At 43.9% G+C, this 14,597-nt stretch overlaps 1 protein-coding gene across 1 annotated transcript in view; it reads left to right on the top strand.

Annotated features, from left to right (window-relative positions):
• AGFG1 (ArfGAP with FG repeats 1) overlaps positions 1-14,597 on the top strand; it is a 66,365-nt gene that overhangs the window by 27,938 nt on the left and 23,830 nt on the right. The window contains exons 2-3 of the mRNA XM_073565179.1: positions 9,765-9,858; positions 14,111-14,226. Coding sequence (XP_073421280.1) covers positions 9,765-9,858; positions 14,111-14,226 — 210 coding nt within the window. The remainder of the gene's footprint in view (positions 1-9,764; positions 9,859-14,110; positions 14,227-14,597) is intronic.

Below are 14,597 nucleotides of genomic sequence, written 5' to 3'. Positions count from 1 at the left end.
GTGTCTTGTGAAATTCATTGTGAACTTTGTGCTTGCTGGTATGTGAGGAGGGGTTGAGTTGCTAGATTAAAGTTTACCCGCAATCTTGCTGGAGATTTAAAGGGTTGGGATACGCCATCACTTGATCTTGGAAGTAAAGGGTCTAAATCAGTTCTGCAGTCTGGTTGTTTATTTCCAGCACCGCAGCCTCCTGACTACCCCCCCTGACCAATCCGCTGCTCTGTAAATGCTTTTATAATAATAGATGACTCTTGAGTTTATTAGGAGGTCTGATAGTTGTAAGCCGTGCACGCACCTGCATTAATAGCTGCACTTCAGATACAGACGTTATTTTCCTGCCAAGAAATACAATCTACAAACCTTGTGTTCTAACAAAACGAAAACTATTTTACCACTCTGCACAAGCTCATAAAGTCTATTTTGCAGAAAAGGCATGCTTATTGTAGTTTATTGCTGGTGTTCGGTCTTCTGTGGAGCCGACTCTGAGCTCTGCACCACAAACCTGCTGGCCTTATTGGAGGCCGAGCATTGAGTATTACTGCAACCTTTTGTGGGTAAACGCGACATCTGTGTGCTCTGAAGAAAACCCACCGCTTCCTTCTCTCACCACGTGCAGTCAAAGTGGGAAGTTGTAGAAAGGCTTTTTTTTGTGAAACTGTCACTAGATGTGAGAGTTTGTTTGCTTTCATATCCCCTGTTACATCATGTTTCAACATTTCCCATTAGCCTGCCATTACTTAAAGGGAATCTGTCACCAGATTTATTTCACCTAGTCTAAAAGCGGTATAATGTCAGAGACCCTGATTTCAGAGGTGTCCTATACTACAGGCTATAGTTTTGATAAAATCACTGTTTTGTCAGCAGATTACCACTAAAGGACTAGTAAACCTACTGCCGTGTTGTCCTCAATATTTGAGCTCTGTATAACACCACTCCACCACAGATGATTAGCTTTCTGCCTATGCACAGTGTAAACAAAGCTGCCAATCAGTGGTGTTGGGGTTATACAGAGATCAGCATTCAGAGAAATGCTAGACCTGCAACAGAGAAAAATATGATCTTCCCAAATCTGCTGCAAGCAGCCAAGTTAGGGTCCTGTTTCACATAGTGACGCACCAGCGATCCCGACAACAATGCGACCTGGTAAGGATCGTGGTGCGTCGCTACATGGTCGCTAGTAAGCTGCCAAACAGGCAGATCTCCAACGACGCACCAGCGATACCGACAACTATACGACCTGGTAAGGATCACTGGTTCGTTGTCACACAGCAGCTATTCTGACGACTCACGCCTGCGTCCCTGAGTTCTGCGTCGCCAACGAGGTCGCTCGTCGGGTCAAACACAGCGATGTATGCTGGCCAGCGGGATGCCAACGATCGAAAAATGGCTCAGGACATTCGAGCACGATCAGCGATATCCAGCAGGGGGGCCGGTCACCGCTATGTGTCACATGTAGCGAGATCGCTGTTGCTTCACGAAATCGGTGACTCATCAGCGATCTCGCTATGTGAGGCGGGGCCTTTAGTGACAAATCACTGGAATCGGGGTCTCTGCCCCTACATCATGCTGCTCTCTAATAAGGTAACCTGGTGCCACTCCCTTTAAGGCAAATCAGTTTGCCAAATATTAGCCCATTGTTTCCAATTCTATGGCAAGAACAACAGTGGATTGGCTCATCACGTCTGTGTAACCCACGTTCTCTTGAGGGCTGCTCATGTACAGTGGGCGACCACAGATTACAGTGGGAGCCCTTTATAATGATTATATATGCTAATGAGCAGTAATAGCCTCCATTTCTGCTGCTAGTCTAAAGGGGAGATCTCCAATCAATAGTGCCCTGTGAGATGAACTATTTCCAAGAGACTTGCAGGTCAACTCACTCAACTTTAATGGACCGACCAACGGCGCATTATGATGCCAATTGGTAAACTTCGCGACCGGTGGTTGTTTTATATGAACAGGTCGCTCAAAGTGAGCGATGAACACCAAGCGATCTACACTAAGGCCACATGGGCTGCCAGGTGCAGTGCGAGTCCTGTTTACACAGGATGATGTCCTGCCGAGGACGATGATGATCAGATGATCAGCAGCCTGTTTGTACTGCAAGGTAATCATGGAACGAGCGTTTTTAGCCACACTCGATCAGAATTGCCCTTTTAAATCTATATTTTCGCTAAATGTTTTTCTTTTTTTTTTTTTTTTATATGTTCAAAATGCAAGATGTCTCAGCAAAAGTATTCTTCCCTATTCCCTCCTAATTATGTATGAAATGTAGAGAATGTATTTAAATACTCACCGATCGCCATCTTCCCCAGTTTCCACGGGGGCTTAAGTCCTCTTCTGGCTTGTGTAGACCTCTTTCCTGCTTTGCTGGACCACACAGCATCTACTCTGTGGAGCGGTAGCTGCTTTCCTGATGTAAGTCGCATACACCCTGGTTTTACAACAGATGAACACTAAGGCTATGTGCACACACTGCGGTTTGGCCTGCGGTTTTGCCCTGCGGTTTGCCACCTGGACAATGGAATAGGTAGCAAACCGCAGCAGAATCCGCAGAAATAATTGACATGTCAATTGTTTTTGCGGATTTAAAACCGCAGCTTTTCCGCAGTTAAAAATCCGCAGCATGTGCACAGCAGAATGTTAATCCCATAGGATAACATGCTACTGTACACTGTCTGCAGAACTGCTGCGGCCAAAACCGCAGCAGAACTGCAGCAAAAACCGCAGGGTGTGCACATAGCCTTAGAATTCTTGAAGTCTCAGGAAGGGGGACAATTTGTGATTTGCTTGTTAAGATATGCTTCTGACAAGTAGTGACTACTAGAGTTGAGCTACTTTGGTCGGATCGGGTTTCATGAAACAAAACTTGTTTCAGATGAAACTGGTCCGACTAGGGCAAAAAAAGTCGGAGTTTTGTCCGAAACCCGACCCCATTGCAAGTCAATGGGGAATAAAAGTCTGCATTGAGTGGATGAATGTCATCCGCTCAATGCCGACTTTTATTTCCCATTGACTTGCATTGGGGTCGGGATTCGGAAGAAACTCCGACTTTTTTGCCCTAGTCGGTCCAGTTTCATCTGAAACAAATTTTGTTTCGTGAAACCCGATCCGACCAAAGTCGCTCAACTCTAGTGACTACCAAAAGTGGAGAATCCATATAAAAAAGCTCTCACATGAAGCTTTATTTGTACTAAATTTTTGTCTATGTGCATGTTGCGTATTGTCAGAGTGTTAATGTACTCGCCTACCCCCGCCTTCTAAAGGATGCAGCGCCGTTCTGCCCCTCTTCTGAGTGACGCCACCGCACTTCAGACTCTTTGTGTGACTGTATGCTGTTATACGTGAGCTGAAAGTCTCTTATACAGCATAAGTCTATGGCACCTCGTTCTGACTCTCTTAATGACTTAAATTATAAAAGCCAGTCCGGGGCATGGAGAGTGCAGCGTGACCCAGAGAGTCTGCAGAGTGGTGATGTCACTGAGAAGAGGAGCAGAATGGAGCTGGACACCGGAGAGAGCAGTGATAGGTGAGTATTAAAGGGAAAAACACTATTAACATGCAGATTAACATATTTAGTAAATAGAAACCTCCATGGAAGGGCTTCATTAAGGTTCCTCTGACTTGTGGTAATTGTGCAATGTAGTCTAAATGTTAAGGCCTGTTTCACACTTGAGTTTTTTTGCTTCAGTTAAAATCAGGGCTGTGGAGTCGGAGTCGTGGAGTCGGAGTCGGTGCTCATTTTGGTGGAGTCGGAGTTGGAGTCGGTATAAAATGGACCGACTCCGACTCCTAAAATATATAATAAATTGGGTACAGTAATTCAATGCAGGATGTGCTGAATATTTTTTCATAGGAGTTTGGGAAAGTTATGAAATGTCATATAAATGACTGTTCTATTCCTGATCTAAGGCTACATTCACACACAGCGTTTTTCCTGTGTTTTTTGAGGATACGTTTTTCAGCTGCAAAAGCTGATCATCTTTTTAAAAAACTGCATCACCTGAAAGGTTTTTGAGCTCATAGATAATGTTTTCAATAGCAAAAGCAGATTAGAAATCTGCTCTATCTATCCATTTATCCATATCTGTCTATCCATATCGTATCTGTACCAAAAAGAATGAAAACCGGGTAGTACACCAATATATATTCTGTTCTATCTAAATATCTTGATTATTGGATCATAAAAATGATTAAATGTCTGAGGTTCACATTGTACTACAATAAATTTTTCACTTAAATAATAAGCAATATGTGTGGGAGTCGGAGTCGTGGAGTCGGAGTTGGAGTCGGAGTCGGTGTAAGGGAAATTGAGGAGTCGGAGTCACAGGTTTGGCTTACCGACTCCACAGCCCTGGTTAAAATCCGTCAAAATGGCGGAAAGCGGATCCGTTGGGAACTGATGTGAACGGATGCCACCGGACCGTTTTTTGACGGATCCGTTCAATGAAGAATTTTAAAGGAACCGCAGTCCGGGAAAGAGAGAGAGATTTTTATGTCCGCCAGAAATGATTTCAGGGTTAAATTACTCCCTGACTTCATTCCTCCGGGCAGTCCGTCCAGGCATGTCGGCGGACGCCAAAAATTTGGCGGATCCACAAAAAAACGGATCCAACAGATGGCCATCCGTCAAGATCCGCCAGTAATGCAACTCAATGGGGAAAAAACGGATCCGCAAAAAAATGGCGGATCCGTTTTTTTAAAAACTGGCGGATTTTGACTGATGGTCAAAAACGGAAGTGTGAAACAGGCCTAAGAAAACTCTAATTACTACATCCATGTATAAATAGTTGTGTGTGAATAGAAACGTAGCTTTTTATCACCTCTTTTGCCTCATCTTGTCTATAGCACCAAGAATACACGTGAAACTTATAGACAAGTATCCACTTGCCGTTCTCTGGTACTACTGCCAAATCGTGTCATAAGGGCTTTAAATTCGGATCCTACGTTTGTCTTGTGTGATTACACGGTGATCTCCATGGTAAAGGAGTATTGAACGTGAACTAGAAGTCTTGAACATGAGTACTAGTGCAAACATTTACTTAGAAAAGCAGATCACAAGGGTCTGTGGTGACTGGAGATCCTCGATGTGATGCTGAGATTGTGAGAAAAGCTAGTCTTCCCGGACTGCAACTGTAAAGATGTCCGATTAAGATTCAAAGGTCATGGGATAATTGTATCTCTGACCGCCGAGATATCGAGGGGGCTAGGCTGCAGGGACTAGCAAACTTTTCGAGGACTGTCTGTACACCTAGCAGCAGACGCCCTGGATTTGGACTGCTGTATTCTGCTACCGGATTGGTTTAAAATTCCTGGGGTCTCACTGTATGTTAGTGAAATGCTTCTACCAGTAAGGGTAAATTGTACAGGACCTTTAAGACGAGCAGATAAATGGCAAATGAGCATTTGTAAGAACGCTTGTTTCTGATTATTTGACACGTAAACCTGTCGGATAATTTGATTTTTACTCTGCATAAAAATAATTGATGAAGAGCATATGTACTTCTAACATACACTGATCGTTCTGTCTCCATCATTGTTCATCAGGACGGTAAACGAGCGCCAAACCACTGGAGTACAGTCAGTCCGTGCGCATTACAGTTCTGGAATCAGCCAGTGTAAATGGGCCATCTGTTTGTGGCTGTTTTAAGCTATTTTCTAATATGTTCTCCAATTTATGTTTAGTATAGGAGTTTAATTTTAAAGAGAACCCATCACTCCTGGCGTGTTTGTTTTAGTAAATATTTGTAAAGTAATTAGAATAAATGTTAATAGCTGAATCTTAAAGTGTTCATAGTGGTGTTCCTCAGTTATAGAAATTTAGAAATATATGCATAGGCTAACAACTGAGTGTTACAAGTGTGGCACGTACCCACTGCTAGTCTGGCGGCGTACCCACTGCTAGTCTGGCGGCGTACCCACTGCTAGTCTGGCGGCGTACCCACTGCTAGTCTGGCGGCGTACCCACTGCTAGTCTGGCGGCGTACCCACTGCTAGTCTGGCATGGGAATAGCAGCAGAAATGACAATGCAGAGTTGTGGGAAAAGATACTTCAAAATTTCATGGTAAATGCAAATACCTAGTACATGGATATTATTCGCAATAAGAACGTTTCCTCACCTTCACATGGCTTTATTAAGAGGGATTATAATGGGAGCGGCATTTAAGCATGAGAGTTACTGCTTCATTTAGTCCATGAGGCTTATTGTGGATAACCCCTGTAATGTAGAGCTGATCGTCTGGATCTTGAGCGTAAAAGATTTGACATTTCTTCATTGTGACACGGTGTCCTTTGTTCTGTTTTTCTTCCCTCCGATTCTCCTAATGTAAGTGTCACGCTTGCTTCTAGGCTTGATATTAGAATCGGTGTAGACTTCCTGTCACCTGACCTAAGTAGGTGTGAAGGTCACATGACAAGATGTGCATGCTCAGTAGTGTCAAGCGCTGCCAATAGCAACTCCAGAGCATGCACAATAAATACAGTGGAGAAAATAAGTATTTGATACACTGCCGATTTTTCAAAATTTCCCACTTACAAAGATTGGAGAGGTCTGTAATTTTTATCGTAGGTACACTTCAACTGTGACAGATAGTATCATAAAAGATTCCAGAAAATTACCTATGATGTTTACATAATTAATTTGCATTTTATTGCATGAAATAACTATTTTATAGAATAGAAAAACAGAACTTAATGTTTGGTACAGATACTTTTGTTTGAAATTACAGAGGTCAGATGTTCCCTATAGTTCTTGACCAAGTTTGCACACACTGCAGTAGGGATTTTGGCCCACTCCTCCATACAGATCTTCTAGATTTTGGGGCTGTCACTGGTCAACATTGAGTTTCAGCTCCCTGTAAAGATTTTCTATTGGGTTCTGGTCTGGAGACTGGCTAGGCCACTCCAGGACCTTTTAAATGCTTTTTACAGAACCACTCCTTAGTTGCACTGGCTGTGTGTTTTGAGTCATTGTCATGTTGGAAGACCCAGCCACAACCCATCTTCCGTGCTTTTACTCAGGGAAGGAGGTTGTTGACCAAAATTTTGCGTTACATACCCCATCCATCCTCCCTTCAATACGGTGTCATTGTCTTTTCCCCTTTGCAGAAAAGCACCAACAGGATATGATGTTTCCTCCATCATGCTTCATGGTTGGAATGTTGTTCTTGGTGTTGTAGTTATCCTTTTTCTTCCGCTAAACATGGCCAGTGGAGTTGTTACCAAAAAGTTCTACTTTGGTCTCACCTGATGCTATGACCTTCTCCCTTGCCTCCTCTGGATCATCCAGATGGTCATTGATGAACTTCAAATGGGCCTGGACCTGTTCTGGCATGAGCAGGGGGACCTTGTGTGCCCTGCAGGATTTTAATCCATGACTGTGTAGTGGGTTACTAACAGTAATGTTTGAGATTGTGGTCCCGTCTCTCTTCAGGTCTTTGTGGTCAATGACCAGGTCCTCCAGTGTAGTTCTGGGCTGATTCCTGACCTTTCTCAGAATCCTCCTTCCACATGAGGCAAGATCTTGTATTGAGCCCCAGTCCGAGGAATACTGACAGTCATCTTGTGTTTCTTCGATAATCGTGCCAACAGTTGTTGGCTTCTCACCAAGCTGTTGCCTATTATCTTGTAGCCCATCTCAGCCTTGTGCAGGTCTACAATTTTGTCCCTGGTGTCCTTAGACAGCTGTTTGGTCTTGGCCATGGTGGAGAGATTGCAGTGTGATTGTGTGGACATGTGTCTTTTATACAGGTAACAAGTTCAAGCATGTGTTATTAACACAGGTAATGATTACAGAGTAGGAGGGCTTTTTAAAGAAAAACTAACAGGTCTGTGAGAGCCAGAATTCTTGTTGGTTGGTAGCTGATCAAATACTTATTTCACGCAAATAAATGCAATTTAATTATGTAAAAGTCTTACAAGATGATTTTCTGTTTTGTAATTTTTATATTCTATCTCTGACAGTTGAAGTATACGTGCGATAAAAATTACAGACTTCTCCATTCTTTGTAGGTGGGACAACTTTCAAAATCAGCAGTGCATCAAATACTGTACTTATTTTCCCCACTGTACAGATAGTGATGAATGAATCCGTCTTCAGGACCCTGATCCAGCGACCACGTCAGTATTCCATGATCACCGGCCTCCTACAGACTGCCTCCTACCGCCAGTCCCATTGTGTCGCTCTTTAACGATGACATTGCATTAGGCCTAAAAATCAGAAAAGGTGCAGAGATCCCAGCAGGTACAATGTGATTCCCTTCCCTCAGCCATGGAATATTGATGTGGCCACTGGAACAAGGTCCAGTGAGTATATTCGCTTATCGCTATACATTTCCACAGTAGCTGCCTGGTCATAAAATGTTTTTTCATTTTTCTTCTATAACAATGTTCCCTTTTGATTGAGGAAGCCAATGCATAGTGATGACAGTAATATAGTGTCAGCTAACGTTCTGAGAGTGTGCCAGCTGTCCTGGGTATCGCTCACCCACATCTGCTATTCCAGCTCGCCCTACAGCTGAGCCACACGCTGCAAGGTGCATGCACCCGTAACTCTACACGGATATCCGATCTACCAGCAAGTCTATGTGCTCTTATCTGTGTCACCCAGAGAAAGAGCGCGCTGTTACGGCATGTCTATGACTATATAATGTGTATATATGGCAGGCACTAGAATGTAAGACACATCATTCAGGTACTGTCTTGCTACTGCACTGTTTTTCTGCCTCATTTGGTTTAATTACTTCCCTTGGCATTTGACCAGGCTACATGGCAAGTATGCTCCTCAAATTACAAGAAAATCAGATTTTCCTGGTAATTGCCTTAATGCAATGCCATTATAATGAATGCTTTTATATATTCCTGTTTTCTGTGTTAGAAGGGGTATGTCCGTCTATATAAAGTGATGACATACTGTTAGAATCTGCTATCAATTCTGATTCAGAGAGTTGAGGGCAGCAGGGCTGGTTTAGTATGTCCTCTAAAGCCCCCTGTCTTCCCTTTCCCCACCCTGTTCAGTGGTGCTCCCACCATCTGCTGTGCAGAGACCTGCTGTGTTGTCCTATTCCTGGGCATGTGACTGTCTGCAGTTCCTTACATAGCTGGCTTACTGCAAGCGCCATTGTGGTTGGAGAATATAGAAGGTGGTGCACTGCTGCCCCTTTAGTTTTATGATCAGTGGAAATTCCAGAGGTTGGATCCCCATCAGTTATAATGAAGGCCCGTGCTAGCAGTATGCCATGACTTTATGCAATTTATCATATATCCGTTTGTCGAAATAATGTGTTTTCTTGTCTTTTCTTGGAAAGGAGTGACCATTTTGGAGGCTCACACATCCTTTCTGCATTTTCGTTCTAGAAAGAGCAGCATGGTGTGTGCGCTCAGTTGAGTAATAGTGTCCAAGAAGTGTCGCAATGTCTTATCCTTGTGTGTTGTTGCTATCTTTCCTCTCATAGGCCTCCGGAAATACCATAGAGCTGTCCTGAAGCTGCCCCTCCTCTGTTATCTCTGCCCTAGTCTAAACAGCAAAGCTTATAAGTGAGCTATAGAAAATGAACATTTCAGCTTACTGACGGTGGTAAAACTGAACTATTTCAGGATTTTTTTTTTTTTTTACTGCATATGTGCAGTCACAAAAAAGGACGAAACCTGCATGTAACCTACATGAATAAATATTAATGGCACCAAATGTCTTTTTAGGTTACTCAAGTAGGAATTTTCTATAATTGAGCTGTCTCTAATGGGTCTGTCTTTTGATTTCCCGTAGGCGCGGATTGAACCCACCCCACCGAGTGAAGTCAATCTCTATGACCACGTTTACACAGCAAGAAATAGAATTCCTCCAGAAACACGGCAATGACGTAAGTGTCACCACATCACCCGCATTACCCATACAGTGCTAGCACATGAACTGAAATCACACGTTCAGACTGATGATGTAGGAGCTGTGAACTGCTGTGCGTGCAGTGAATATGCTGTCGTGTAACAGAACAGGGCAGATTTCCACCTCTGCAGACCCTGGCTGTAAGCATACACTTCTCTGGATTTTCCCCTTGGGGTATGTTTACATGTGGAGGATGCACAGTGGATTTCGCACCTTAAATCTGCAGCAATGTACTGCACAGTGTTAATGGAGTTTTAAAAGCCTAGTTCGCATGTAGAAGAAACTATCAGCGCTGAAATCTGCACCCTGCGGATGTTCAGAGTTGTAGGATTTTCATTTCTATGCAGAAAAAAGTTCCCTGCTCATAGTACAAGATGAATTCTGTGGTGAAACGACAGCACGATGCACTGCAGAATATGCAGCTTGTGCAGCAGAATTATTCCGCTGTGTCTGAACTTGCACTATTAGAGCAAGTGTCCAAGACCTGGGGGTCTGCTGCTGCATGGATTTCACAGATTTGCTAGGCTTGTGGGGAGTGACATGCTAAACATGGCATGCCAACGTGAGGAGACCTTTAAGCCTTGCAATATTTCTCTGGGTAATGGAATATGCAAATTGCCTCTTGAGGAAGGACGAGGACTAGAACTCTAGAGCCACCCATTTGAAGTAGCAATCCTAAATGTCAATAGCGACCCTTTAACAAGCCCGTGCCACATGACTTAGGATAAAAGCCAAACGAAAATCTCAATTTGCAGACATGGTTTCGGGCTGCTACCCCTCCTCAGTGCAAAGTGTGACATCTGGTTTGGCTAGGAGAGAGGCGTCTGACCAGAATCCAAGAGGTAACATTTCTCCTGTGTGCTAGGAATCGCATATTCTTATCTGTATCTGCAGTTAATTCACGTATTTTATGTTTTCAGAATGCCATTGGCATACGTGCACCTGCATAGTTTTTTGGTACTTTAGGAAGTACTAGACGCTCGTTTATGATTTCTGTGTGGGGTCCAAGCTTATGATATTGAGGACCTATCCTTGGGCTCAGTTTGGGGGCTTCGACCCCCGGCACCCTACGGGAATAGTTTTTGTAAGCTCAGGTGGTGGCCAGATGTAAACACTCTGAGCAGCACAGCTTTATTCAGTGTGTAGTGGCCACTACATCTGGCTGTCACCTCGGCTTATAAAAGAATATGACAGACTAGATGGTGGCCCGATTCTAACGCATCGGGTATTCTAGAATATGGCCAGCGGGAGACCGACGTTCAAAAGATGGTCCAGGACTATCGTTCATGATCGGTGATCTCACAGCGGGGGCCTGGTCGTTGCTGCGTGTCACACTGAGGCGAAGTACCCTCGTTGCAGAAATTCTACGGAAATTTCCGCAGCATTTCCACAACTCCCGCCGCGGGAAAAGCGCATGCGACTTGTGTTTTTCACTCGAGCATAGTGTTTGACAATTGTGATCAACTTTTTACTATTGATCCTGCCTATGCAGCATCAATAGTAAAAGATAGAATGTAAAAAATAATAAAAAAAATTAAAAGAAAAAAAGGTTATTCTCACCTTCTGACGGCCCCCGATCTCCTCTCCACGGTCCCGGCATTTTCCGGTCCCAGTAATGCTTAGCGCGAAGGACCGGAGATGACGTCACTCTCGCGAGAGCGCGACGTCATCAGCGGTCTTTCGCGCAAAGCATTACTGGGACCGGAAGATACCGGGCGCGTGGTGAGAGGAGGGAAAGAGTCCGGGGGCCGTCAGAAGGTGAGTATATCACTATTTTTTATTTTAATTCTATTTTTTACAGGTTTATGGTACCCAGGGCCTGGAAGAGAGTCTCCTCTCCTCCGGATCCTGGGTACCATCTGCACATTGAGCGCTGTGCCGGTCATCTCCCGTCTGAGTCGATGCTGACCTCCGTGCCGCAGGAGATGACCCATGGCAACCGTCGGGTGATCAGCAGCTAGCGCCGCAGATCTCCCGACTGTAGCATGCGTCGTTCGAATTCCGCGCCAATTCGCGGCCATACTGCGCCAGTCGCTGATTTGTCCCGGCCGGGCGCTACCAATCAGCGACGCAGGATTTCTGTTACAAACAGAATTAGACAATTATATAGTAGATTGGCTCGTTAAACTTGTGTTAAACGTAAAAAGAATGCATTTATCTAAACACTTTTCCATTGTTTTCAGCCACTATAATCCACATTGGCCATGGTGTGAGTGTTTAGTGTGCGCACATCGTGCTGTTTTTGCTGAAACTAAAGGACTTGTTTCTGGCTGTGTAAATACACCTTGTGAGTGCAGTCTGGGCCGATCAGCTGATCACTATGCGAGCCTTTGTTTCCTAGCAGGAAGGCCCTGACTATAGAGCAGGAAATTATAAATGGTGACCTTTATGTTTCCCTGCCAACTCAGCTACTGCCTGGAGTACGGAGAGCAAAGTGCTCTTATATGCAGCTGCGTCCTATCCCATCTGCGGCTACAGGCACCTATGAAGTTTATATATGTGGCCTTGTGTATAGATTAGGCTGTGGATAGATGATTGATCTGCAGATCATTGGACGATCCGGCTTATATTAGCAGCATCTGTTAATGACAGATAAGAGATAAAGTGCAGATCTGCTGGTGTCTGGTCAAGTTATGACCGCTGTGGATCGATTGAGAGAATGGATCACCTTGTTGGAATAAAACAGCAGTGCTCATTCTCTAGCAGCGATGCCTTCATTCTCTGTGGGGCTGCTGAGCGCTGCACGTTTCTTTTTACTGCAGCCTCATAGAAAATGAATGACTGGAATGAAACTTTCCCGATCTGCCAATTGATGCATGTTTCAGTGGTGGGACACCCACCAAATCAGCAACTTGTACCCTATCATGCGCAGAGGAAAAACTTGTTTTTAACCAATTTAGCTCAGGCATGTATGTTAGCTGTCTGTCACCTCAACAGCTGCTTCTCCTGAGCGAGCTTCCCCCAAAAAGATTGGGCTTGTTGAAAATTATGATGGATGTCAGGACCCCTCCATATACAGTAGATCAGCGATGATCAAGCTTTTCTGGTTTGAGGGCCACAAAGTCAGGTTAAACTAATCCGAAGGTGCACGATACAAGAAAACACATTCCTGGCATATTTCCATGGTATGTCGTAAATGTCTAAACCACGAGGCTGTGGTCTGCTGCACCTCAATCCCAAAGGGGAAGGGCCCACACTAACTCTCAACATATCCCAGGCCCTCCTGGCCAGAAGGCCACAGTAACAGACCGGGATAAGTAGCCTCCCCTCACTGGAGCTTGGAAAGCCTGTCATCTACATGGGCTAATACCCCAGAGGAACTGAGAGCACCGCTTACATTGCCTTTCCCCACGAGCGAGGAGGACCTGGGAATGCAGGCGATGATATGGATCCTGATGATCACATACTCCCTACAGTTGAGGAGAAAACTCGTAAAAGAACTATATACCAAAAAGTGACAAGCACACATTGAGAAATAAAATGGATTAGATGGCTATTTCTGTGAGGAGCAGACCTGACGTTCATTCAGGAATTTAGAATACCTGTTACCTAGCCAGGAGGCCGGGATTAGTGGTGTGTGCTCACATAGTTAATACGGTTAAAGCCTGGAATTGAACTGGTGTGCAAACATGCCACCCCTCATGGGAGGACACACCTAGCCAGTTGGCATACCCCAGGGTCACCAGGCCTGGGGCACATTTGAACTTCAGGCTCTTAAGCCTGCTGGGCGCATGTCTTCAATCTGGTCACAGTCACCTACAGGATGATTATGTATGCCACCCAGTAGCTTCTGCCCAGTGTCAATTAGTGATTCTCCACCCATCAATGGCTTTGGCCATTGATAAAGAACAGATACTATACTTGTTCTTAGCCAAAAATTCTAGGACACGCACCTTCTTGGGCTATAGGAGTTTAGTTTTCTTCTATTTAAAAAAAAAAAAACAAAAAAAAAAAAACAGCCTTTAATTACAGAAATGCATGACAGGAGCTTAAAATAAGTAAGTTACAGTCAGGGGGTCAGTTGAGTCGGTAGCATTTGCCAAAAACCTAGAGAGATTTTTATTCTTCTCTGTGTAATTCCTGCTCAGTCGGAATTTCGACCACATAGACTTGTACTGAATGTACTTCTTTATACAGCGAACTTTTCACCTTGCATCCCTGCGTGTTTCTAAATGAAAGTAATGAGTATTCTAAGCTTATTCTGAATATTTATTTTTTTTTTATCCTAGGTGTGCAAACAGATTTGGTTAGGATTATTTGATGATAGGTCGTCTGCTATCCCAGATTTTAGAGATCCTCAAAAAGTTAAAGAATTCCTACAAGAAAAATACGAGAAAAAGCGATGGTAAGTGCTGCCGAACTTGTCCTAAACTTGTAAAATAAATTGGGTCTGAGCAATTGAAAAGTTCTCTCACTATAGAAAATAAAAGCATAAAGTTAAGATAACGTTACTTTCCAGTGAGCAGCATGAGTCTGATTGCCAGCTTCCCCACCCATCCTCAGAATGATTGACTGCAGCGTTACTTTATCACTGTGGACGCTTTGTTTTTTTTCCCTGCATAGTGCCATTTTCTCCTTTTAGAAAGTAAACCAAAAGCAAAACACAAAACAAATATCCTGGAATAAAAAAGTAAAAAAATATATTGCAAAAATTGCATGAAGGTAGTAATAATAGTAATAATAAGGGTATTATCAAAATAATGTAGAAGCCATCCC

Source organism: Dendrobates tinctorius, unplaced genomic scaffold (assembly GCF_039654945.1).
Source record: "Dendrobates tinctorius isolate UK_male_01 unplaced genomic scaffold, ASM3965494v1 ptg000572l, whole genome shotgun sequence".
Taxonomy (NCBI): domain Eukaryota; kingdom Metazoa; phylum Chordata; class Amphibia; order Anura; family Dendrobatidae; genus Dendrobates; species Dendrobates tinctorius.
Note: the sequence above shows the minus strand (reverse complement) of the source record. Positions and strands in the feature narration are given on the sequence as shown.